This window comes from Dama dama, chromosome 20 (genome assembly GCF_033118175.1).
Source record: "Dama dama isolate Ldn47 chromosome 20, ASM3311817v1, whole genome shotgun sequence".
NCBI lineage: Eukaryota > Metazoa > Chordata > Mammalia > Artiodactyla > Cervidae > Dama > Dama dama.
This window is the reverse complement of record NC_083700.1, coordinates 90,196,156-90,221,599: the sequence shown is the minus strand read 5'-3', so window position 1 is coordinate 90,221,599 and position 25,444 is coordinate 90,196,156. Positions and strand designations below refer to the sequence as shown.

Below are 25,444 nucleotides of genomic sequence, written 5' to 3'. Positions count from 1 at the left end.
AATATCTTCATTTGAACCCAGCTGGGATTTGAACCCAGGTCCAAACCCAAAGCCTTTACTTGACACCAGGCACTGCAGGAATAGCAGGAGCTGGGAAGGAGGCGCAGCACGAAGGCGCCAAAGCAGCAGAAGCAGAGTCGGAAAACTCAAGTCTCAAACTCCACGCCGTCTTTACAGCCCTTGTGCGGGTTAGAGGATCTGCTTCTAGAACACCAGGACTGTCTCCATTTTCCACTAAACACTTAGAGTGGTTCAGACAGGTGATCTGAGCTTGTGCCTACAGCACTGGGCCACCACAGAGCCTGTGTGAGCCCCAGTTTGGCATCTCACTGAAGAGCCTATTTCTCTGAGGGGAAGGGATGGGGTAGGCGGGGCATGAGGTGTGTCCTGTGGCTGGAGAATACCTTCCCTACCCGGCTGCAATGATTAAAATCTTCACGAATTTAACACAGTAGGCACTCAGCATATGTGCTGGTTCTCAAGTCCTTCAAGAAGGCTGTCTTTAGTTGATGTGTATTCAAACAGTAGAATCTTGCTTTTCTAGCTCCACTTGAATCCAGACTTAATGTTGAGAAGACATGAGATGCAACTCTGTGTTGGCTCCTGTCCAATCCTGTGAATCATACCAACTCTCATAAGTTTAAGCTCAGAGAGAACTGGAATTTGAGGCCAAAGAAGGCAAAAATATTTCCCTTTCCCATTCTTGAGTTCTTGATGTAATGGAAACAGACAGTCCTGGATTCAAATCCAGGCTCTGCACTTTCCTGCTTAAGTTACCTGCTGATCTCCATCATGGAAAGAACTCCAGTTATGGGGGAAAGTACACCTGGCCATTTTACGCAATCATTTATCCTTTCTAACGATGTCTCTGTACCTGCCAACAGAGGCAATAGCAGTTCTCGTCTTACAGGGTTGTTAAGGTTAGAGAGTAATGCACGTGGTACAATCAGGATCCAGTAGCAGCCGCAGGGAAAGGTCTGGAGCCTTTACATGAGCTGTTCATTCATTCAGGGCTCTGGAAATTGAAGTTGAACAAGTAGTCCCAAGTTTGAGTTACTTATCCTTTCCCCTCTGCAGCAGGAGGGCAGCCAGGTAAGGTAGCGGTGGGTGCTCTCCCACAGGCCAGAGCAGGTATGGGGGAGAGCCTTGTTAGGCAGTGGAAGGGCCAAGTACCACCTAACCCAGCCCGATCGTATTCTACCGCCAAAGACCCTGGCGCCAAACAGTGTTGCTTCAGCTGCTAGTAGTTAATACTCTTTGACTTGGAAACGTCTTCAGCTCCTGGGAGCAGTATGGTGCCACGAGGGCTCACGGCTCACCCCCTTAGTCTCTCTGCGACTGGGATTCCCAGGCACCCTACTCTCAGCCCAATTTATCGTCCTTCAAGTCTCACCAGGCTGTGGGCGCAGGGCCTAGGTGTGGGGGTGGAGGGTTGTGGGGGGGAACTTTTCCGGGAAGGGGCACAGCAGTGTCTTGGCTCGCTGCCCAGTTAGCCACGGCCCAGGACCCCAAGGTGGGAGAGTGAACGGAAAGGTACTCTTGCCTGGAGCGGTTGCAAAATCCTCTGCGGGGAGGGAGGTAGAACTCAGACGCACTTGGTGGAAGGGGCCCGCTCCACCGCCCGCCCTTCAGGTGCTGGGGCCTGGAGGGGGTCCGGTTCCACTTGGGAAAGCTGGGAACTAGGAAGCGTCGCGGGCTAGGCCTTCCCAGTCTCCTAGAGAGGGGTGGGGGCGTGGTACTGCGGCCCCGCCAGGGCGGAGAGGGGTGAGGGGTCTGTGCGGCGCCTCTTCCTCGGGGGGAAGTGGGGCTCAGACCGGTCCAACGCCGGGAGGGGCAGGCCCTCCCGGCCCGCGCCTGCCGGGACCCTACGCCTGTGTCCGGAGGAGGCCGGCGTCCAGCAGATGCACGCGGGGGGGGTGGGGGCGGGGAGAGGCGGGGAGGAGAGAACCCACAACAAAACTTGCATCGGTCGCCGAGAGCACGGCTCGACTTGAATGGAAGGAGCCCACGCCCGCGGAGCGCAGCCGAGACTCTGGAGAGCGCGGTCGGCCGGTGGGGCGCAGCAGGTACCGGGCGCAGGCGGCCGGGTGGGCCGAGGGCCGGGACCTGGCTGGGCAGCGGACTCGGACTTCCCGCCCTGGTGCGGTTGCCCCAGCAGCTGGCCAGGCGGGGCCACGCATCTCGCCCCCTCAGTCAGAGCCCTACACTGAGGGCGCAGCCGAAGAGATCTGCCTCAGGGGGCGCGACCCTCCGCGATCCCGACCCGGTAGGGGCTTGTTCCCATCTCCGGCGGGAGGCTGGTCCCAGCCCCGGCCCCTCCCGCTGCGCACATCTGGAAAGAATCTGCGGGCGGATGGGAGGGGGGGAGTGGAAGGACGCGGGCAGGCGACAGGAACGTAGGGGGCAGGTGGAACCGGCGAGGGTAGAGGAGTCCTGTACTTGGAGCCTGGTCGCTGAGTATGCCCGTGTCTTTCCACGTCAGATCATCCCAGGTAGCCCACTCTTCGACCCCTTTACAGACAGAGAAACTGAGGCCTGTAGCGGGGCAGAGATCTGCTCCCAGGACGCGCGGACAGGTGAGGCGGAGCCCGCCCGTCCCTGTCCCAACCCGCTCTGGGCTTGGCTCCTCAGCCCCGCGCCGCGCAGTCGCTGAGCCAGAGCTCTCAGCTGGGGCCCTGGTGTCTGTTTGTCTATCCGGGTGCCTCCCCGCTGGGACAGCGGGACTGAGAAGGGGGTTGGGGGATAGCGGCGGAGTGCAGTGTCAGGGCGAGGCCGGCGCGCCCCGGCGGAGGCGCTCAAAGCTCCCAGGCTGCAGGTCCTTAAACATCCAGGCTGGCCTGGGCTGGGGATGCGATCCGGCATTAGAATACCTGATGCGCCGTCAGGTGGAAGAGGGGGCGGCGGCGAGCTGCTGGTGGCCTCCGGGGCTGGGGCTGAGACTGGGGGTGGGCGGTAGCTGCAGCCTGAAGTTCAGGAGAGGAGCAAACGCAAGCGTGCTTGCGGCAATAATCGTCCGGATCCGAGTCTGGGATGCACAGAAGGATGCGCACCCTGCACCTTGCAGAACATCACGGAAAGATGGAGGGCCACACAAACTGGAGCGTCTACCCTTGGACTTCAGGCTGGTCCGGGAAAGTGATGCTGTGGTCAACCCAGCTACAGAAGGCCCCACTGGGAGCCCCTGGGAGGTCATGTCCCCTTTTAGGGTCCAGGGCCAGCCTATTCAAGTTAAGAAATGTCAGATTCACATGAATGCTTTCATGAAATCTTGAGGGAGCATCTTAGTCCCTTCTATCTGAATCTTGGGTCAGGGGTGACTTAATGGTTTCACCTTTAGGCCTGGTAGAGTCCTGTGTAAGAGCTCTGACCATGATCTGCTTAGAACCCTTGATAGCTCCCTATCAGCAACCCTTTAGCAGAGTGCCTGATGCCCTTGGAAACTTGCCTCTCCCTTTCCTGTTTACCCTTCCTTAAACACACCTCCCTGTTTACCCTCAGCACATTGTGCCTTTGCTCATGGCTTGCCCTCTGCCTTGAGTGCCTTTTCCTCCCCTTCGTTCACCAGGAGAATTCCCTACTCAGTCTTTAGGACCGGCCCAAGGCTCTGAGCAGGAGTCAGAAGACACAAAATCTAATCCTGGCCTTGCCTTTAAAATACTAATCAGTAAACTGAGGAAATCAGACCAGATAATAATATTGTAGATCTTTCCAACTCTGCCTTTCACAAATACATTCCTTCATTCAGCAAACATTTCCTGAGCACCTGCTCCTTGCCTAGGGAGTCAGGGAAAGCTCAGCTGAGCCCTGAAGGGAGCTGTGGGAGCATCACGGAACTCCTAGCCCAGCAGGAGCCGCTTCCCAAGGCAAAGGCATTAGAGTAGCAGCTTGCTGGGGATGGGCAGCAGTGGGAGTCTCTTTGTGCTTTAGTTTTCTCCTCTGCAAAGTAGGAAGACTAACTCTTAGTCTTGGGATTTCTGTTGTAGTCAGTAAGATACAGCTGTTGGGGCCCAGCACAGAGCAGATGCTCAGCAAATTTTTACTGAATTTGAGTGGAGGAGGGAGGTGGTGCTGGGCTGAGGATTGACCTCCTGATTTGGATCTCCCTTCACCAACTGGGGCCACCACTCTCCAAGCCCTGTCTGTTACTGCTCCCACTCCCTTGAAACCACCTCTTCCTCTCCATCCTGCAGTTCAGCAGCTCCTTCCGCCTAGACCAGTCTTATTATCCCTTCACCTGCCTTAACCCCTCATTTAAGCAGTTCTGGGCCTTAAGGTTTGGTTCCCGGGGGATAGGGGTGGGTGGGTGATGGTGGGTTCCAGCTATTTCCACAGTAACAGTAACCCCAAGTATGTTGCACTTGCTGGGTGCCAGCATCAGCTGGGCACGTCTTTTCACTGACTCCTCATGAAGAGCTCTTGTCTCATTGCCTGGACTGGTAAACAGAGGCTCAGAGCACTGAAGTGACTCATCCAGGGTCACACAGCAGTTCAAATTGGAACAACTCCCATAGACTGAACTGTCCCCCTCACCCAACAGTGTGAGCTCTGCTCATCAGGACAGCTCACTCTGGGGACTTCCAAAGCCTCGAAAGGCTGTTCTTCCACACACAGCTCTAACATGGCTCAGCACAAAGGAGGGGCTTGGGGGCTTATCTTGTTCCACATTCTTAGAGAGACAAAACAAAAAAATTGAGACTCAGATGGGTCAGTGATGTCACCAAAGTCACAAGCAAATGAGGTGGTGGAACTGGAGCTACTCAGGATCCCAAGGCCCTGAGGGTGGCTGGCCAAGCTGGAAGAAGGGGGACCCAGAACTGGGGCCACCACTCTCCAAGCCCTGTCTGTTACTGCTCCCACTCCCTTGAAACCACCTCTTCCTCTCCATCCTGCAGCTCAGCAGCTCCCCCCGCCTAGACCAGTCTTATTATCCCTTGCCTGCAGCACTGCACAGCCTCTGTGAGCTCCCCGCTGGTCCCTCCATAAGCCTGCCTATGCCACACTCCAGTTCTTCAATAACCTCTCCTATCTCCAAAGATAAGGGATACTCTGCCTAATCTGGTTTTCGATTTTTTTCTTGGCTTGGACCATGGCCATTGCCCAGTCCTCCAACCCCACCAGACACTCTAGTGAGCTTTGTAGAGGTCACATGGGTGCTCTTGCCCCAGGGCCTTTGCACACACTGACCCCCTTGCTTGTATCACCCATTTCCTTTTGCCTGATAGTCATCCTTCATGGCTAGATAAAGCATTGCATTTTCTTGAAGTCTTCTTGGCCTTGGACATACTTAGGCCTCCTCTGGGCCCCTGTGGACTCTAGGTTCCTTCTATCACACCTCTGATGACAGTGGTATTATAATACTCAATTTACACAAAATGTCTAGACCAGCACTGACCAACAGAAATATGAGAACCACCAATGTAATCCATGTGTGTGACATAAAATTTTCTAGAAGTCATGTTAAAAAGAGTAAAATGAAACAGGCAAAGCATTTTTTAAAAAGTAATTAATTTATTTTTAACTGGACGATAACTGCCTTGCAATATTGTATTAGTTTCTGCCATATAGCAACATGAATCAGCCATAGTTATAAATATGTGCCTTCCCTCTTGAACCTCCCTCCCACCTCCCACCCTGTCCCACCCCTCTAGGTAGTCACAGAGAACTGGGTTCAAGCTCCCTGCGTCATATAGCAAATTCCCACACTGACATCTATTTTACATATGATATTGTATATGTTTCAATGCTACTCTCTCTATTCATCCCATCCTCTCCTTCCCCCACAGTGTCCACAAGTTTGTTCTCTATGTCTGCATCTCCATTCAGTTCAGTTCAGTTCAGTCGCTCAGTCGTGTCCAACTCTTTGTGACCCCATGCGCTGCAGCACGCCAGGCCTCCCTGTCCATCACCAACTCCCGGAGTTCACCCAAACCCATGTCCACTGAGTCGGTGATGCCATCCAACCATCTCATCCTCTGTCGTCCCCTTCTCCTCCTGCCCTCAATCTTTCCCAGCATTAGGGTCTTTTCCAATGAGTCAGCTGTTCATATCAGGTGGCCAAAGTATTGGAGTTTCAGCTTTACCATCAGTCCTTCCAATGAATACCCAGGACTGATCTCCTTTAGGATGGACTGGTTGGATCGCCTTGCAGTCCAAGGGACTCTCCATTACTATCTTGCAAATAGGTTCATCAGTACCATCTTTCTAGATTCCATATATTTGTGTTAATATATGATAGAAACAGGCAAAATTTTAATAATTTAGCTCAAAATATGCAAAATATTGTCACATAATACTATAAACAATAAATGAGATATTTTATGTTATTAATATTAATGAGATATTTTACATTTTTTGTACTGTTTGAAATCCATATATACTACATTATACTTATAGCACCTCTCAATTTAGTGTAGCCACATTTCAAGTACTGTTAGCCACATGCAGCCACTATATTGATCAGTACCCATATGAGGTTTTTAAGGGCAGCAGCCATACCTGAGTCACTTGTTTGGGTCCTCAGTGCCCAGCTGTGCTTGGCCCAGGGAAGGGCTCCATGGCTTTGTGGTTAAGACCCAGGCTGGGAACTTGGCCTTGCCACTTAACAGCTGTGTTATATTGGCCAACCCCGTTGGGCCTCAGCTGCTTATCTATAAAGTAGTGGTGATAACATTTTCAATCTGCTTCATAATCTTCATATAAATTAAATATTTGTATAGATAGAGTGTACAGATCCTTACAGATGCAAAACTGAAGGTGAAAGAGGAGAACTAGCTGGTCTAGTGAGTGTATAAGATTTATGGGGAGGATCCTTCTTCTTGGCCTCCTGCCCTGATTGAATCTGGGGCCTGGGCTTGTGCCCATACTTCGCCTCCCAGAGTTTGGATCTGCAGTGGGGTCAGACAGGCGGCAGGCAGGCTAGGGAGACTCAGGTCTAATGCAGGTGGCTCCAGGGGCTGGAAGCTCTTGAGATAGCTGGGGGGTTATAACGTGCCCTGGGAATGACAGTCAGTAGACTGGCCAAGGATTTATTGCCCATTTGGTCAGGGCACGAGGCAGAGGGGTGTGGTAAGGCAGGCAGGGCCAGGCTGTAGTGTGCATCCACCTCTGCTGCTGATGGAGCCTGAGAGCCGTGTGTACTTGGGCCCCCTGGTTCTCTGCCGCGTCAGGGGCCTGAGTCTGCTGAGGCCTTGTGGACCTACCTATGGGGTCAAGCTAGCCTGGCTGCCGGCCCTCTTCTCTCTCCTCACAGCTTTCTTTCTGGGCCCTCATGCACCTTTTACAGGGCTCACGTAAGCTGGTGGGCAGTGGTTATTTTACTGGGGTCTGCTGCCTCCTGGAGACTAACAGCAGGGACCTTATCTACTTTACCTGTATTCCCCGGGCCTAGCACAGGGCTAGGTGGGGCCTCACCTTCGAGAGCTGGCTGAGCCAACGAGTAAGACAAAGCAGTGTCTGAAATACCGCAGCAGCCATGGAGCAGCATAATTCACTGAAGAATGGAATGTGCAAATCTTCAGTGAGGAGGTGGGCTTAGCACTGGACCAGAAAGGCACAATCAGGAGCTACTCACTGGAAGGGGAAGAAGCAGGGGTTTCTGAAGCAGACAATGTTGTGGTTGAGACATCAACAGTGTTCATGGATCGGATATTAGTGACGGAGCTAACTAGCAGGGAGCTAACATTTATTGAGCACTTACTGTGTGCAGTACATGCATCCCACTGACTCTCACAGTCTCCCTAATAGGAGAGCTCTGTGGCCACCCAGTTGAATGGAGAGGAATGTGAGGTATAGAGGGTGGCAAAGCTTGCACAGAGTCACAGGACTGACGAGGACTAGAGCAGAGCTCACAGTCCCGGCTCTCTGGCTCAGAGCATGCCTGCTTAACCAGACACTGGTATCATCATCAAGCTCCCTGTTTGCTCAACCCTCCCAGAACCAGCATCTCATCAGAGCCTTCTAACGACTGGGCTGTGATCCCTGGGCTCATGGTGGGAAGAGATGCTCAGGCTGCAGAGTGGGTGCGCCAAGGCTTAGATGCCTGTCGTGTACCTGCATTCATAGGCATCACAATAGTAGGAGCAGCCTCATCACCCAATGGGTGCCGGGGGCTTTGCATCTGCTCTCTTGCTGACTCCCTCCAGGAGTTGTGAGGTTAGATCTGTTATCTGCAATGTAAGATGAGGAAACAGGCTCAGCAAGGTCAGAGTCACCAAGCAGTAAAGGGGGACCTAACCTGGGTGTGTATGACTCCAGAGTCTGTGTACCAGAGCGACCGCTTGTCCCAACTTACCACACCCCAGAGATGTTTGCTAAGTGAGTCTCTTAAAGGGAACTCCAGGCACCAGCCCAGAGCTAAGCCATGCCCATGGCTGCCTGGATGATGGAATCCCAGCATCTTCCTCAATGGCCTAAGGCCATGCCTCTACCTTCTCTTTGCTGCCTTAGGGACCATGCTGGGGAGAGGTCTCTTGCAGGTGGCAGTTGATCACATGAGCACTGTAGGTCCAGGTATGGGCAGCTGAGGGTGCAAATACCAGAGACAAGACTTGAGGGTTTTTCAGGCAGTAGCAGCTCCATTCACTAATGACTACTCTGTGCTCAGCACGCAGGGACAGAGAATGGCTCATAGCCCTGTGTGGGAGAAACACAAAACATCACATTTTCAACTCATGCCAAGCCCTGGGGGAACAAAGTGATACAGAGCCCTGGGGCATCTCATATCCCAGGGGACCTAACACTGGCATTAGTTCTTGGAGAGACTCCTGATTGCACAAGAGAGGAGGAGGGGTGGCCTTCTAGGCAGAAGGAACAGCACTGGGAAGGCCTGGAGGGAGGAACACAGAACAGACAATAAGCAGGGCAGGTGAGTGTGGGAGCCGGAAGAGAGGCAGGGCCGAGTCCTGAAGATCCTGGAATGGCAATCTGAGGTGCTGGGACACCTCTGACCTGTGGTGTCCCAGACCTATTGCTGGCCCACCATGACCTGTGGCTGCTCCACGAAGGACAGCCCCCCTCCCCTCCCCACCCCCCGGCCCCCATGCCCAGCACTGCCTGTGCCAGGACAGGGAGAGCTCAGCCAAGTCCAAGCTAAACCCTGCAAGTCCAAGTTCTTCCCAGGCCTCAGCTTTCCTTTCTGTGAAATGAGGGTACAGATCCCTTGAGGCCGGGCCCAGAGAGGGTTCTGGGAGGTTTTGCAGATCTGCTTAAGGACAGGGATTCAGCTCACCCGTCCTCCCTGCCCCCCCCCCCCCCACCCCACCGCCAGAGGGCAGAGCTGATAAGGGGGTGTGGATGGGAGGGCAGCAGCTAGTGGAGCAGGTGTGTGTGGAGGACAGGGTCCAGAGGGGCTCTGCCCTGTGGCCTGGAAGGCCCCAGCATGACTTCCATGGACCCTAGTCCCTCGGCTGAGCTACCTGATAGGTTGTCAGCCCCGGCTTCCAGATGAGTCAGAACTGACCCCTCCTGCAGGCACCATGGCCCAGGGCTGGGCGCTGCTGCTCCTGCTGCTGCTGCCGCGGCAGCTGGGAGTGGTGCTCGCTGCCAGGACCCCAGGGTTTGGCCGAAGCGGCGCCCGCAGCCTGAGCCCCGAAGAGAATGAATTCTCAGAGGAGGAGCCGGTACTAGTCTTGAGCCCTGAGGAGCCCGGGCGCGGCCCAGCCACCATCGACTGCCCTCGAGACTGCGCCTGCTCCCAGGAGGGGGTCGTGGACTGCGGCGGCATCGACCTGCGCGAGTTCCCGGGGGACCTGCCCGAGCACACCAACCATCTGTCCTTGCAGGTGAGGCTGCAGCGCTGTGCCAACGGTCACGGTCGCCGGAGGCCGCCCCGCACATGGTGGCCCCCATCCCGGAACCACCCCCACCCCACCACAGTCCTTGCCCATGGCCTCCCACCCTCCAGACGCAGGGCGCTAGGGCAGGTCAGACAAAAGGATGGCTCCACCAGGGGCATCCTGGCTCTGATATCCCCGGCACAGAGCACTGTGATGTTATGGCCTGCTTTGTCTCCTGGGAGGAGTCTGGGTTGAGGCTGTCAGTAGAGTCAGGACCTGTCTGAGATCCGACACAGACCTGCCCTCAGCTGACCCTCTGGGAAGACAGGGTACCTCAGACACCATTACGGACCAGGAAAGTGAAGACACAGGAGACCCCTGAAGAGCACCCTGGGGGGTCCAGTGCTCTCCCCAGCTGAGGCCCAGTCTAGATTTCAGAACCTCCAGAAGTGGGACACGGCATTCCAGATGGGAACTCTGGGGGCACTCATGTGGCCATAATCGCCCTCGTGTAACCCTGACGGACAGGGAGGGGCTGCTGCACCTGTTTCCAGAGGAGACCAGGCCCAGAGTAGGACAGTGACCAGCCCATGGTCACACAGCCCCCATGGGTGTGCACTGGTGGTGGTGGGAGCCCAAGACCAAGGGACCCCTGAGGGAAAGAGACAAGCTGAGGACAGGACTTATTGTTGGTTCATTCACCAAGTAGCTCCTGTGTACCAGCTCTCTGCTTCTGGTCCTGTGTGGGCTTCTGGGCAAGTAGGGAGGTCTCGGACATGTATTGCCTGTGAGGTGCTCACTGTCTGGGAGGCAGAGACCTAAACAGGTAGAAAGAGCAGACAGAGATGGAAGGACTAGTGCTGTGAGGCCAGAGCAGCTCCTCGTCCAGCCCCCAATCCAACCCGGGAAGGCCTCTGGAGGAGGTGCTACCTGACCCAGGTTCTAAAGCATCCCAAGGGGAAATGGGGTCCACTGGGCCAGGAACCAAAAGTGGGTTTCTGGCTTGGGGAAGGGGAGAATGGGCTGGGGACACCTGTCACTAAGTGGGAACAGTTCTGGAGGGAAGCCAGCATTCTAAGTTTGAACTGCCTGTGGATATCTGTGTGTGTGTGTGTACGCCTGCCTCTTAGAAGGGAGGCCCACACCTCTGCTGTGGTTTCTGCTGTGCCTGTAACAGCCGCACCTGGGCCTGGCTCAGAGCTAGTCCCCAGGGGCTGTCCACCATGGGACAGAACGCCAGGGGAGGGGCCCAACAGAGGGACTGGCTCCTGGGAATGGACTGAGGTGGGTGCAGGCCTCTAATGGGGCAGGAGCCCTGGGCACCCCCTGGTGTTGCCTCCTCACCGTCCCCACCTCTCCCCACTAGAACAACCAGTTGGAGAAGATCTACCCCAGGGAGCTCTCCCGGCTGCATCGGCTGGAGACGCTGAACCTCCAGAACAACCGCCTGACTTCCCGAGGTGAGAGATCGCCCAGGGCTGGGGGCTGGGACCCCAGACAGGAAACTAGGTGCCTATGGGGAAAGCCCTGCCCTCCAGACCCTGGCATGTGGGAAAGAGCAGGCATGGGCTGGGCTGGCCTCCGGACCCATGGCAGGGGCTCCCTGTGGTTGCCTAACAGCCACTGCTGGGTGTTTCTGAGACTGGGGAGTCTGATCAAGGGAGAAGCTTCAGAGCAGCTCAGACTCCAGAGTCCGAGGACTCACAGAAGGCCTTTATAAACAAAGAGTGTAGAATCCTCAAATTTTAAAAGTTTTTTTTTTTTTCTGATGATGAAAATAGTTTCTAATTATAGTAGAAAATTTGGAAATATAGAAATTGGAGTACAAAAACCCCACTCCTTATCCTGCCACTGCCACCTGAAGAGTGAAAGTGAAAATCGCTCAGTCATGTCCGACTCTTTGTGACTCCATGGACTTATACAATCCATGGAATTCTCCAGACCAGAATACTGGAGTGGGTAGCCTTTCCCTTCTCCAGGGGATCTTCCCAACCCAGGGACTGAACCCAGGTCTCCTTCATTGCAGGCAGATTCTTTGTCAGTTGAGCCACGTGAAGTTCGTCACTATTGACATTTTGGTATATTTCTTTTCATTAAAAGAAAAAAAAGCATAATTTATATACCATAAAGTTTATCCAACTTAAAGGTACAATCTAATGAGTTTTTATAAGTTTTTATGTTGTACAGCCATCACCACAATCCAGTCCAGTCCTTTTTCTTTGTGTTTTTAATTCATAGCTGTACTGATAGTATCGATACTGTAACTGTTATAATTGCTTTGTTTCACTTAGCAGTTAGCTCAGCAGCATTTCTCATGTCGCTGAAAACTCTCCCCGGCCATCATTTGACGCAGGGTATTCCGCAGAGGGATGCTGCACAGTTTATGTAACTGTTCCCTCTTGTTAGATACTTGGGCGAGTCCCAGGATCTGAGGGTCTGGGAGCTCAGAACCAAGTGTCAGAGGCCGACCTCAGGACTGGAGAAGGGCCAGCCTGGCTGGGCTCCCGTGACAGCTGGGTTCTGACACCACATCTGCCAGATGGGGCAGGAGAGGGCCAGGTGCAGGGTGGGGGTGGGAAGGGGCTCAGAAGCCATTGCCCTGCCCTACCCTGCCTGGGGCTGGGTGTGGAGATTCTCTCTGACCCCTTGGAGCTGTCCCCAGGGGCACACTCCTTCTTGGCAGGTCCTCTGCCCTGTGGCCTGATCTTTTGGGTGCCCATTCCCACCCAGGCTGCCCTGAGAAAGTGAAGGATCAGTCATCTCTCAGCAGACACTTGCCATCTGCTCTTCTGAGCCTGGGCCTCTGAGAGCGGGATTGGGGGTGGGGTGGCCCTGGGCAGGCCTGTTGGGACTGGCTGCCTAGGGTTCAGAGCTGCATCTGCCCCAGGCAGTGCCTCCCTGTCCTGCCAAGTGGGGTGGGTGTGGGGTGGTCAGTGCTCACGTGCTCCCCTGTAGCGTCTCCTTCATCCAGGGCTCTGACTGATGCCTGTCCTTTGAAGGGCTCCCGGAGGAGGCATTTGAGCATCTGACCAACCTCAATTACCTGTACCTGGCCAATAACAAGGTGAGGGGCCCGCAGCAGGGCAGGGTGTCTGGGGCTGAGCTCAGGGAACTTTCACCAGGGCCTCTTTTGGGCCGGCTGCTGGGTTCCTGTTGCTGCTCAGACACGGTCCAGACCCCACACTTTAACACAGGGCTTCAGAATGGTCAGATGATGACCGAGGCCAAGGCCTACATCAGCATAGTGGGGTGAGAGCTCATCCCCATGGGGAGGGGGCATTGGAGGGATAGCATTTGAAGGGCCATGAAGGGTAATGGGATTTCAGCCAGAGGCCTCAAGGGGAAGGGCACTGCAGTAAAAGGGACAGCATGAGTAAAGGTACAAAGCCACTCAACCTCACAATATTTGGCCTGTCGCAGGGCTCTGTCCTGGCCCTTCTCTCTAAACTCCCAAGGTGACTATCTCCTCCTTGGTCTATAACACCCATCTACATCAAGGCCACATCCAGAGGCAGTCTCCAGGCTTTCCCTTACTCCCACGTGAGACTCAAAGATCCCCCTGCCTCCTCAGCATCTCCCCTGGATGTTTGATAGAAATAGAACTACCCACTCCCACCACAGTCCTCCTGTTGTCTCCCCATCTCTGGAAGGGGCATCTCCAACCACCTGCAATGCCACTGGTCAGAGCCATGAATCCAGGAGTGCTTCGCTCACCCACATCTGCTCTCTCCACAGCTCCCCAGCCCCCTGTCCTGCCCACCAGCACAGGACAACCTACCTTCTCATCTGTGGCCCTTCTCCTCAGAACAGCCAGAGGGGCTTTTCAAAATCTTGTCCCACTCTAGCTCTACATCGTCCCCTCCTCACTTAAAACCCTCCCACAGCTTCACCATCTGCTCGGGAATAAACCCACATGTCTCCCTGTGACCTGCAGACCTGTGTCCCTGGCCCTCCTGGCTTTCTTAACTCATCTCCCCACTGGCTCCCACCCCCAAACCTGGCAGACCATCCCCCATGGGCCTCTGCTCACTGTCCCTGCTGTGTGGGTGCTCTCCCACACAGATGGCATTTAGGGTGCCGTCATCTCTTCTCCAAGCACCCCACAAAGTTGTTCATTGTCTTCAGTCTGTTTGAATTCCTGGCACAGCAGTGATCACTCTTGATGCTTTTATTCCTTGTGTATCATCTTCTCCACTAGGATGTAAGCTTTTGGTGTGGGTGGTGTGGGCAGGGATCTGTGTCTTGTTCCCTAGGACATGTCCAGGGCCTGGAACTCTGCCTGCACATTGCAGATTTCAGGGAGTACTCTTGAATAAATGAAGGGTGGATAGCGTGGACTGGGGCTGGAAAAACGTGGGTGCTCACTGTGCCTGCACAGAGGGCCAGTGTTGGGGGCAATGAGGGGAGAGGCCAGGAGAATGGGCAGGGCAGGGGACAAGATGGAGAGATTTGAATGTCAAGCTCAGGACTATGGGGAGCCATAGAGGTTCTGGTTTTGTGTTATTGGGGACTTTAGAAAGATGGCTCTAGTTGCAGAGAGGGGACAAACTGAAGGGGCTCAGATGAGCGGCAGGCAGTGTGACTCCGAGCCAGCCTCTCACCCACCACTGGTCTTTCTACCCCAACTCTTCCCTTTCCAGCTGACCTTGGCACCCCGCTTCCTGCCAAATGCCCTGATCAGTGTGGACTTCGCTGCCAACTATCTCACCAAGATCTACGGGCTCACCTTTGGTCAGAAGCCAAACTTGAGGTCAGAGGTCAGAGGGGGACCCTGGGCTTAGGTTGGGAAAAGGGGAGGAGCTGAGGCAGAGGCTGCAAGCCCTGAGTGGGGTACAGGCAACCCAGAGAGGAGGGATGGGCAGCGCAGTGCAGCCCTGATGCCCCATGCCCAGGGCTGAGGTGACAGACACCCAGGGCTGCAGGGGCACAGGGTCTGGAAGGCTGACCCCTAAAGGAGGAGGAGGAGTCAGTCCAGAGGCGAGGACAGACGGTGATGTCTGGGGAATTGTGGGCAGGCCTTGCCTAGCCCCTGGGAAGGGAAGCCTCTTCCAATAGGCAGAGCTGCCCTTGCTGAGGCTGCTCTGGGCGAGGCCCCACAGCACAGGTATGTGAGCGGGTAGGGGAGGGGGTGCTGGGGAGGAGAAGGTGCTGACGGCCTCCCGTGCCACTCTGTCCCCGAACCTGTCACCTCCATTCTCTCCATCCCCGGGAGAAGCCTGTGCTGCTGTGTATGGCTCTGTCCGACAGACGAGAAGACTGAGGCCCAAGACAGGCCATACAGCAAGAATGAGCTGTATTGCTGATGGATTTCTCTTATTCGTGGTCTTCCTTATAGAATGTTAGCTCCATGAAGGCAGGGACTTGTTGGTTTTGTCCACTGCTGTATCTTTAGGATCTGGAACAGTCCTGGCACACAGGGGCACTTACTGTATGCTTGCTGAATGAATGAGGGGTTACCTCCTCTGAACCCAGATCCTGTGCTGGGCACTAGGGACAAGGAGGTGACAGGGACAGGATCCATTCTCAGGAGGTCCCACAGAGCTCAGAGACAGTTGTGTGGACAGGCAGGGACTCCAGGGCTGCATCACTTGGGGAACAAGTGAGAACCTTGAAGGTTATGGAGAAGCAGGGGCTGGGGGTCAGGAAGTTGTGTTTCTTCCACTAACTTGTAGGGCAGTTTCTTCATCCCCTCGGCTATGTAGGGGGAATGGATTTGGTGGAGTCTGAGGTTGTTGAGATGGGAGGAGGGTGCCCTGGGCCACAGGCCCAACCTGAGCAAGGTCTGGAGGCTCACCAGCTGAGCTGGTGTGGGGATGGTTGAGTGAGAACCTGAGCCTCGCCCCCAGGTCCGTGTATCTGCACAACAACAAGCTGGCAGACGCCGGGCTGCCGGACAACATGTTCAATGGCTCCAGCAATGTTGAGATCCTCATCTTGTCCAGCAACTTCCTGCGCCATGTACCCAAGCACCTGCCGCCCGCCCTCTACAAGCTGCACCTCAAGGTGGGAGGGAGAGGGCAGGGAGGAGCACTGCCTGAGCAGGGGAGAGCCCAGGCCCACGTGGGCACAGTCGTGAGGCTGCGGGGCCTCGGGCACGAGCTGGGGGGCACAGAATCCACTGTGGAGAAGCAGAGACCCAGACACCTGGCCATCAGCCCCATGCTGAGTCCTTTAGGCCTGGGCCCCCTCCCATGGCTCCCCCAGACCCCTCTCCATATCTCATCCCAAGGCTGTGTCCTTGCCCCTTGACTGTCCCTCATGCCCCCTCCCCACCCTCCCATCTCTCAGAACAACAAGCTGGAGAAGATCCCACCAGGTGCCTTCAGCGAGCTGAGCAACCTGCGTGAGCTGTACCTGCAGAACAACTACCTGACTGATGAGGGCCTGGACAATGAGACCTTCTGGTGAGCTCCTGCCTGGGCCCCAGTGTGAACTCTGCACTCAGGAGGCCCCTCCCAGGGCTCACCTGGCCGGGTCCTTGCCCACCTGTCCCTGGCCAGTTTTCTCAGAGAAGGAACTTTAAGGCTTGTGCCTTTACTGACACTTCTGTTCCCAAGAATAGTGCTATGTAAGTCCTGCCCCAAAAAAGGCAAGGAAGTATTTGCAGAGGCTGGCTTCTTGGTACAAAGTAGAAACTCAAGCATTCTTGTTGAAGGCAGATCTATTTTCAGTTTTTAGGCCTGGGGTAGCCTAAAAGGACAAAAGGCTTTAAAAGTCTTTAAACAAATCCTGTGTCAGAAACCTTGCTAGATCCTTCTTACACTGATGTATCATTGAATCAAGCCACTGAGAGACTGGGAGAGGACTGAGTTCCCCAGTCAGCCAGTGGCAGAGCTGGGATGAGTTAGAGGGACGTCCCCTGCCACCTCCCTTGGGAGTAATGTTGGAAACAGGTGCCACGTGGGCTCTTGCCCACCGACCTAATCCCCCGCTTCCCTCCAGGAAGCTCTCCAGCCTGGAGTACCTGGATCTGTCCAGCAACAACCTGTCGCGGGTCCCAGCGGGGCTGCCGCGCAGCCTGGTGCTGCTGCACCTGGAGAAGAACGCCATCCGGAGCGTGGACGCGGACGTGCTAACCCCCATCCGCAGCCTCGAGTACCTGCTGCTACACAGCAACCAGCTGCGCGCGCAGGGCATCCACCCGCGGGCCTTCCAGGGCCTCAAGAGGCTGCACACGGTGCACCTGTACAACAACGCGCTGGAGCGCGTGCCCAGCGGCCTGCCCCGCCGCGTGCGCACCCTCATGATCCTGCACAACCAGATCACCGGCATCGGCCGCAACGACTTTGCCACCACCTACTACCTGGAGGAGCTCAACCTCAGCTACAACCGCATCACCACCCCGCAGGTGCACCGCGACGCCTTCCGCAAGCTGCGTCTGCTGCGCTCACTGGACCTCTCTGGCAACCGGCTGCACACCCTGCCGCCTGGGCTGCCACGCAACGTGCACGTGCTGAAGATCAAGCGCAACGAGCTGGTCGCCCTGGCGCGCGGGGCGCTGGCCGGCATGGCCCAGCTGCGGGAGCTCTACCTCACCGGCAACCGGCTGCGCAACCGAGCCCTGGGACCCCGTGCCTGGGCTGACCTCTCTGGTCTGCAGGTGAGGGGGCAGGGCCGGGCCCATATAGGATACTACTGGTCAGGCTGCCCTGAGCCCACCCAGCTGCTAGGCCCAAATGAGGGGGGAGCAGGAGGGCAGGGCCTCTAGAGGAGGGCCTGCTGGGCAGCCGGGGCATTAGGGTATGGAGCCTGGTCCATGCCAAGGGTCTGGCAGGCTCATGGTCCAGCAGCGCATGGCAGAGTTCAGCTGGCTGGCAAGCAAGAGCTTACCATCTGCAGGGACAGGCTTGAGGAACCCTGTAGGGACAAGGGGAGTTCATGGCTGCAGGTGGAGGGCGGGGCGCATTGTCCAGGAGGACTGAAGGACAGGGACAATTCAGATGGCATGAAAAAGTGGAGCTCACCCACCTGTGGGCACAGGATAGATGCCGGGAGAAGGCTGGGCTTGTGGGAGCGGAGGGTGGCAGGTGCCTGAGGCAGGCTAACCTCACCAGGCTGCAGAGTCTAGAGGAGTGAACTTGAGGCTTCTGGGACTGACCGGTGGCTGTGGCTCCTGTAGCCACAACCTGAGACAGGAAGGCTGTCTGGCCATGTGAACTGAGCCTCCTTGGTTACAAGTGAAGCCTCCCGACCCAGTGAGGGGCTTGAAAGGGAACTTCATTAAGGAACCTGGGAGGCTCTGCTGTTTTACAAGGCCCCCCTCTCCCAAATGTCCTCAGGCCTTGCTCTGCCCTTTTCCGCAGGGCTCTGCTCAAATATCACCTCATTGGGAGGTCTTCCTTCACTGCCTGCCAACTTCCTCTGCTTTGTTTTACATCATAACCTTCTTCCCTCTGACAGTAGGTCATCTGTTTACTTGTTTGTTTCCTGCTCTTCCTGCTAGAACAAGGCTCAGGCATTTTAGTCAGCTGTGTTCACTGCTGGACCGGGGCCCTGGCTGTGGGAGGCACGCAGTCCATGCTTGTCAGGGGAGCTGTCAGGGTGGGGATGTCTGAGAGGAGTGCAGGGGAGAGGCCCTGAGAATGGGAGGCAGGGAGGTGGGGCTGAGCCCCAAGGGTGAGTGGTGGGAGGCAGCTGGACCTACAGGAGCAGCCAGGGTCTCTCCCCACCCAGAGAGTCCTGCTGAGTGTCAGACACCAGGGTCCAGCCACCAGTGCCCATCTCTCTTGTGCCAGTTCTTAAGGGGCCACAACCCTATTACCCTCTCCTCTATACCTGCTCCTCCTGCTGCATTGGCTAACTTGCTGAAGGAGGTGACATCCACCTGGGTGTCCACAGGAAATGTGGATGCTGCCCTGACACCCCCTCTTCCACACCGTCTGACCCCCATTGCCCATTGTTACTAAACCTTCCCACTCTATCATGACATCTCCCCATCTTTCCACTTCTCTCCATCCTACTGGACATATCAGAGAGTTAAGTCACCCCATTTCTTCCTGGACCTCAGCTTCCTAGGAGCACTCCACTCCTGTCTTCCACATACAATCAGCTGGTATCTTGAAAAAAAAAAAACAAAAAAACAAACATGCTCACTGTACACCCACCCAGAACCCTTCTGTGGCTTCCCTTTAGAACCCAGACCAGAATCCTGGCCATGACCTTCAGGGCCTGGCCTGCCTCTGCTCCCAGCTGAGCTTCTTGGTTTCCCAGATGCCCTGGACTTTGTTTATACTTTCCCTTGTCTGGAAAGCCAGTGACACCTACTCACTCATTCATTCCACAAGCTGGTACCAAACCCTCACCACATGTAGACCCAGTTCTAGAACTGAGGACCTAGAGGGGATTAACACAGATCCAGGGTCACTGCCCTCCTAGAGCTTATCCTATACCTAGGACTCAGCTCAATTGTCACCTCCGCCAGGAAGCCACCACCTATGGGCAGGTGAAATGGCTGTCTGGGTGAGTCCAGTCAGGAAGCAGGTATCTGGTGAAGATCTTCCTCAGCCTGTTGGATCTTCGTACAAGCAGCGGCTCTCACTGCTCCAGAGCTCCCACCTGTGTGGGCTGCTGTCTACTCCCCCGACCCCGACTGGGCTGCCTTATCACAGCCTGGTTCCACGGCTGTCATTGTCAGATTGTTGTGTCCATCTCTCCTGCCAGCCTGGCTTCCCGAACACAGTGGATTCCATGTCCCCAGTGTCCATGGGCACTGAGGAGGTCTAGAATGAATGAGGAAGTGCTGGATCCGTGTGGAAGGAACCCAGTGGGGAGCAGGGAGCCCTGCTGGTAGAGAAGGTGACAGGGAGGCTCCCTAGGGTGCCTGAATTGTGTGCTTCCCTGAATCTGGAATCTGGATTTATGGCCCCCAGTTCCCTGGCCCTGAGCCCCATCCTGTCAGGGTGAGGAGGGAGCTTGAAACGATGGAAGCCCACCCGTGGCTGTACAGGTGTGTATCAGGGCTAGGGTGCTGACAGCCCAAGGTGCAGGCAGTGAGCCAGGCCCGGGCATGTCCAAGTCTCCTTCCTGCTGCAGCTGTGCTCTGCTCCCTGGGAAATCCACCCCATTTCCCTGGCCACCTGCTTCCTGGACTCCAGGCCTGTGGTGAGTCTGACACTGACCAGCCTAGGGCCTGGTTGCCATGCCAGGGTCTCTCTGGGCCTTGAATCTTGGCCCTTGGCCCCTGTCTACATGGCCCTGAGAGCCACAAAGGAGCAGCCCCACCCCCATCCTCATCTGACAAAACTGGGTTGCGATTTAAAGACTGGAGGACACCTAGTCCCTGCCCTTTTGGGGTCTTTAGTCTGAGGGAGGTGACAGGTGAGTTAAGGAGGGAGGACTTTAGCACCCAGACACTGTGGCCATGAATTTGTGTGGCTAGGTGGAACGAGCAGGGTAGGAGATACACCAATTAGAACAAGTACTCGGAGTCCCGAGCCCCAGCTTCCAGCCTTTACAGGCCCTGTGGCCTGTGATGGATCTCTGAACCTCTCCAAGCCTCTGTTTTCCCATCTGGAAATGGGGATAATTATAGAGCCCGCCTCACGGGGTTATGAGATTTAGAATGCTCCGGGTCAGTGGGAGCTTGGCAAACTGTCAAGTGCCGTATCTGCCCTGCTCACCCCTGCAGCTGCTCGACATTGCTGGGAATCAGCTCACGGAGATCCCCGGGGGGCTTCCAGAGTCGCTGGAGTACCTGTACCTGCAGAATAACAAGATTAGTGCCGTGCCCGCCAATGCCTTTGACTCTACACCCAACCTCAAAGGGATTTTTCTCAGGTAGGAGGCCTGCCCCTGCCCCTCAGGGGGCTGCCCAGCTCCAGGAGGACAGTCAGGGCCCATGGGAACCACTCACAGGTAGAGGTCAGTGCTTGAAGCAGGTTAGTGCTTGAAGCAGTGCTTCCACAGAGCAGAGCCCTGGTTACATCACAGAGCCCCACTGAGCTCCTGTTCCCTTGGCTCTCAAGGGTGGGGACAGTCCTGGCCAGGCCTGGTGAGGTTCACTGGTTTGTGAAAGGGCTTTGGAAACTTTAAAAAGTAGAACTTGTGGGCGTTCTTGATGTTCCTGTGGCAGGAAGGGACCACAGAGAGCATCCTCCCAATGTACAGCTGGGAAAGCTGAGGCCCGGAAAGCACAGGTGACTGATGTGTCCACAGCTGGACAGGCTGGGCCTGGGCCTCAGACCCAGGATAGCAGATGTCCAGGTCCTTGCTGGGTTCTGGGGGTTTAGGATAACGCAGGGGACCCGGCTCCCCTAGGAGAGCAGAACCAGGGTGGTTCTTCCCACCATCCCCCTCCAAGTCAGACGGATCAGACAAAGGCAGCATGTGCACTCCCAGGGGCTTTGTGGCCCAGAAGGCCCAGGCTGGGTGACATCGGGGTGCAGTGTGCCTCAGCTCCTGCAGGAGCCTGAGGTACAGAGAGTTGAGGGGGCCTGAGATCAGAGCCCAGCCTTCTCTTTCCCGAATGTAAGTGCGTCCCCAAACCACTGTGGCCCTGGCCTTTCCTGTGCCCCTCTACACCCAGCTCCAAGGTGACTTCCGGCTGGCCACAGAGCATCCTCAGACCTCCAGGTTAATGCCAACGGGCGGCAGGGAGGACTTGCTTGTGTCTGCAACCCCTAGATCATAGTAAGAGCATATATGGTGGAGGCCTTCTCTCCTCTGTACGGGGTCACTCTTCCCCCTTGCAGTAGCCACCCAGAATAGCTCGAGCTCCCTGTGATGGCCTGGACTCCTAAGCCCCTTCTTTTGTGCTTGCTGCATGTCTTCCTGGAGGGCCCGTCCCTTCCACCCCCCTTCTGGGCTGGGTCACTGTGGGGACACTGTCAGGCTAATGGCACATGGGTGCCCTGCACAGGTTTAACAAGTTGGCTGTGGGCTCCGTGGTGGAGAGTGCCTTCCGGAAGCTGAAGCACCTGCAAGTCTTGGACATAGAGGGCAACTTTGAGTTTGGTGACGTTTCCAAGGACCGGGGCCGGTTGGAGAAGGAAGAGGAGGAGGAGGACGATGACGACGAGGAGGAAGAGGAAAGGCGGTAGTGACTGGGTGAACCGGATCTGACATAGGTGGGTGGTCTGTGTGGGGCACCCTAGCCTGCTTCACCACATTCCTGCCGCTGACCCCAGTCTAGGGCCTTTCTGTCCATTCTCCACCCTCTGTACCCTGCTTCACTGTTCATTTTGCAACTCTATTAGAGCGCTCCGTGTGCTTGGGCCCTGGGTGCGAGGTCAGGGATGACAGCATGCCAGCGGGAGGCTGGCCCATGCCAGGGCCTCCGTCCACAGCGATGCATCCCTGCTGGGACTGGGAGGGGGGAAGCGGGGCATGGATATGGGGGCCCACGAGGAGGCTACTGCTGCAACCCAAGCCAGAGATGCTGGAGGTGGGCAGTGAGGTTGCAGGCCAGCAGATGGGCCTGAAAGGAGGTCTGGAGGTGCAGACTTGAGGGACCCAGCTAGTCCTGCTGGACATGGGGTGAGGGAGAAGACAAGATTCCAGTTCTAGCCTGGAATTCCAGGTGAACGATAATACTTGGAGGAGCAGGTCTGGTGAGGGGAACGGTGAGTTTGGAGGACACTGGGGAGCTGCCCAGGGTGGACTGGCTATTTGGATCTGGGGCTCCAGAGTGAGGTCTGGCTGGAGAGGGAGGTCCAGGAATCGTAGGCCTGGAAACAGTCCCTGAGGCCACGAGAAGCTGGGGGAGCTCTCCAGGGAGAGAAGAGGGAGGGGGATGGCCAGCTGGAGGAGAGCAGCAGGAGGAAGGGGACAGAGCACCAGGGGAGGGAGGCAGAACTGCAGACAGCCCAGGACAGAGGGTCATCACACATGCACACAGTGCACCAACGTACACACACTCACACTCATCTAAACATGCACACACATGCACAAAGCAGACACTCAAACACACACCGCACATGTACACACACAGATACACTTGCATGTACTTTATTGTGTATTCGCAGATGCGGGACAAGCACACCATTGCATATACTCATGTGTGCATGCATGTGAGTACATACACATGTGCCTCCCCAGGCATATATGCCCTTGTGTGCACATGTGCACACACACATATACATGTGCATGCATGTTATGCATCCATGCATAGGAAGTGGAAGGAATCAGCTGTGTGAACGCAACAGAGAGAATGATGGAACTGAGCACGGCCACTGACCCACTGGACTTATCTATAGGGAGGTCACTGTGACCTTGTCGGGAGCAGCTTCAGGGGCTAAGAGAGTGGAGAAAGTGGCTGGAAAGGAGAGGGTTCTGGGAGTATAGACAAGTCTATCGAGAAGCTTGATTGTGAAGAGATGAGTGAGGCTGGTGGTGGGAAGGATACATGAAACTCAGGCAGGGTTCTCTTCATGCTGGGCCATTTTTAAGCAATGGAGCTGGTTTGAATGCCAATGGGGAGGGGCCCATGTTGAGGGAGGAGTTAAAGGCATAAGAGAGGAGAGCTGGGTGTAGCCACACCTGTGCAAGCAGGAGGAAGGACTGGCTTGGGCAGGGGGGTCAGTTCTGCAGAGGCTACAGTCACATGCAGGTCAGTGGCTACAGTCACACGCAGGTCAGCGGCTTCATGGCTGGATGTGAAGTCACACACGCCTGGTGGCTTCAGCCTTCTGGTTTCTCTGTGCAGCAGGTACTCAGCAGACCAGGGTGGGTGTGGAGATGATGGCCAATTGGATCCTTCCATGGCTGAGGTTTTGGCGAGGAGTGTGACAGGAAGGCAAGGAATAAGGAAACTGAGGGTGCTGGCAAGAGAGAGGCTGTCTTGCAAATGCTGGGGCTCAGGCTGAAAAGGGAAGGGGTGCAGATGGGAGGGATTGGTCTCCTGGGGGAGGAGGTTGAAGGGTGGACATGATGGTGGGGAGTAGCCAGGAGGGGAGGTGTGGTCAGGAGAGATATCAGGGTAAGCCGAGCTGGATCGCTATTAGGATGTTGAACTGAAGTAGGGTCTGAGACAGAGAGAAGTCTGAGTGGGGTTGAGGATCCTATGGGTGGAGGACATAAGGAAGAGGGAACAGGAGTCCAGTGGCAGAGAGAGGAATGAGCGTGCTGGGCTTGCTACCTGATTGTGGAGGGCAGGTCCAGAGGCAGTGCTCGGGAGTCACCTTTCTTGACTCCTGGGCCCAGGGGCATGGAGGTAGAGCCCCTTATCTCCATGCATTGTCCTCTGGCAGAGCCAGGGGTCAGTGACTGGGGTGACTAGCCATTCAGTGGGGGTGCTGGGGCCCTCAGAAAGGCACTGTGGGTCCTGGGGTAGAGAGAATCTGCCCCTCTGGAGGACATTGGGCACAGTCAACAGCCCTGGGAGAGGCCAAAGGGGTCCAGAGGTTTCCAGTCCACACCAGGCCCCCAGGAGCACCTCCCAGTGGGCGCCCCTCACAGGCTCTGGACTCCCAGGGCAACTCCCGCTCAGGCCTGCAGTTGCTTGACCCTGCCAGGGCCCCCAGCTCTAATCCCCTAGGCCCCGGCTGGGCTTGGTGGGCAGGTCTGCCTTGGCCTCCCCTGACTCGCCCGCATGTTCTACAGGACGACGGACCACTGGAGCCTTTCTGCAGCACGTGCCTGAGCCCTGCGCGCCCCCACTCTGCCTTGCTCACAGACACTCCCAGTGCAGCGCCCACCAGGCCCCACTCCACACACAGACTGGACCCAGTCTCCTCTCCCGACCCCTTCCTGCAGTCCATCCACAGCCAGACACCCACACACAGCCAGTGGCACAGCGTCCTCCAAACTTCCCCATGTTGGCCCCACACTCAATGCCGCCCTCAGTCCCTGAGTCCTGCAGACGAGGCAAAGGGTCTGACCAGTCCCAGCACTCATGGTTTCCTGCTCCCTGCCCCGTGGACGCATGTACACACACACACACACACATGAGTCACATGCAAATAGCTCTTCTCGGCCTCTGCCACCAGCAGCTCTTGCCCCAGCCAGAAATGGCCAGCTCGCCGTCTGTCTGTCTGCCCCCTCTGTCTGTCCTTTGGAGAAGACACAGAGTTATCTCCATGCTGTCTGCGGCCAGGTGCCTGCACCCTCTGGAACTCACAGACTGGGTTTTCTTCCTTTCTCTCCATTTGGGGAAAGAACCTTCAGGACTGCTTCCTTGGCCCACCGGTCATGGTCCCCAAAGCCGGGTCAGTCATTCCCCGCCAGGCTCTGGCCAGGCCCAGACACAGCTTTGATGGACGAGCCCCACTGAGGCCAGAGGGAAGGTCTGAGGCTGCTGGGGTCTTGGGCTGGAGCTCGGTGGAGGTGGCGGGGCTGGGTGGAGCAAGAGCGAAGGGCCCAGCTGCACCGATGAGAGAACTTTTTTATTCTTTGGGCCTGAGGGGAGTTCTGGGTGCCTTTTTTTTTTTTTTAATTCTTTTTTAAGGAAAAAAAAAGATAAAAACTTCAAAGCTGATTTTTCTTGTTACAGAAAAACTAATATAAAAGCATTACCCCTGTCTGGCAGCCTGTGGCCCTGTCTGTGTGTGCTTCCTGCCAGGTGCCGGGCTCAGGCCTGGCCGACCAGGAGGGATCCAAGCACTTCAGCACTCTCTGACCAGTAGGAGTCAGCGCAGAGTTCACTTCTGGGGGCCCACAAAGTTATCCCATAGAAAGAAGTCCAGGGACACAGGCTTTAGGTGAAGGTGAGGTGGCCTGGAGGCCCCTCAGCTGGG

The 25,444-nt window shown here is 56.0% G+C and overlaps 1 protein-coding gene across 2 annotated transcripts; it reads left to right on the top strand.

Annotated features, from left to right (window-relative positions):
• The first annotated feature begins 1,946 nt into the window (after positions 1-1,946).
• Positions 1,947-25,235, top strand: PODN (podocan). Of its 2 annotated transcripts, none has more exons than XM_061121865.1 (11): positions 1,947-2,066; positions 9,469-9,779; positions 11,140-11,233; positions 12,773-12,837; positions 14,414-14,523; positions 15,620-15,776; positions 16,062-16,177; positions 16,716-17,373; positions 20,401-20,549; positions 21,631-21,838; positions 24,312-25,235. In XM_061121865.1, the coding sequence occupies exons 2-10, from the start codon at positions 9,474-9,476 to the stop codon at positions 21,809-21,811; spliced, it is 1,836 nt and encodes a 611-aa protein (XP_060977848.1). In that variant the 5' UTR covers positions 1,947-2,066; positions 9,469-9,473; the 3' UTR covers positions 21,812-21,838; positions 24,312-25,235. The 2 variants fall into 2 exon arrangements, with proteins under 2 accessions (XP_060977848.1, XP_060977847.1); XM_061121864.1 differs by lacking the exon at positions 1,947-2,066 and adding an exon at positions 2,497-2,576.
• Positions 25,236-25,444: the final 209 nt, after the last annotated feature.

Excerpts from the sequence above, each read along its gene's own strand:
- PODN (XM_061121865.1), top strand. The coding sequence starts at position 9,474 with ATGGCCCAGGGCTGGGCGCTGCTGCTCCTGCTGCTGCTGCCGCGGCAG. Across the intron at positions 15,777-16,061 it reads TCTACAAGCTGCACCTCAAG|AACAACAAGCTGGAGAAGAT; the intron begins GTGGGAGGGAGA and ends CCCATCTCTCAG. Across the intron at positions 20,550-21,630 it reads CTCAAAGGGATTTTTCTCAG|GTTTAACAAGTTGGCTGTGG; the intron begins GTAGGAGGCCTG and ends TGCCCTGCACAG.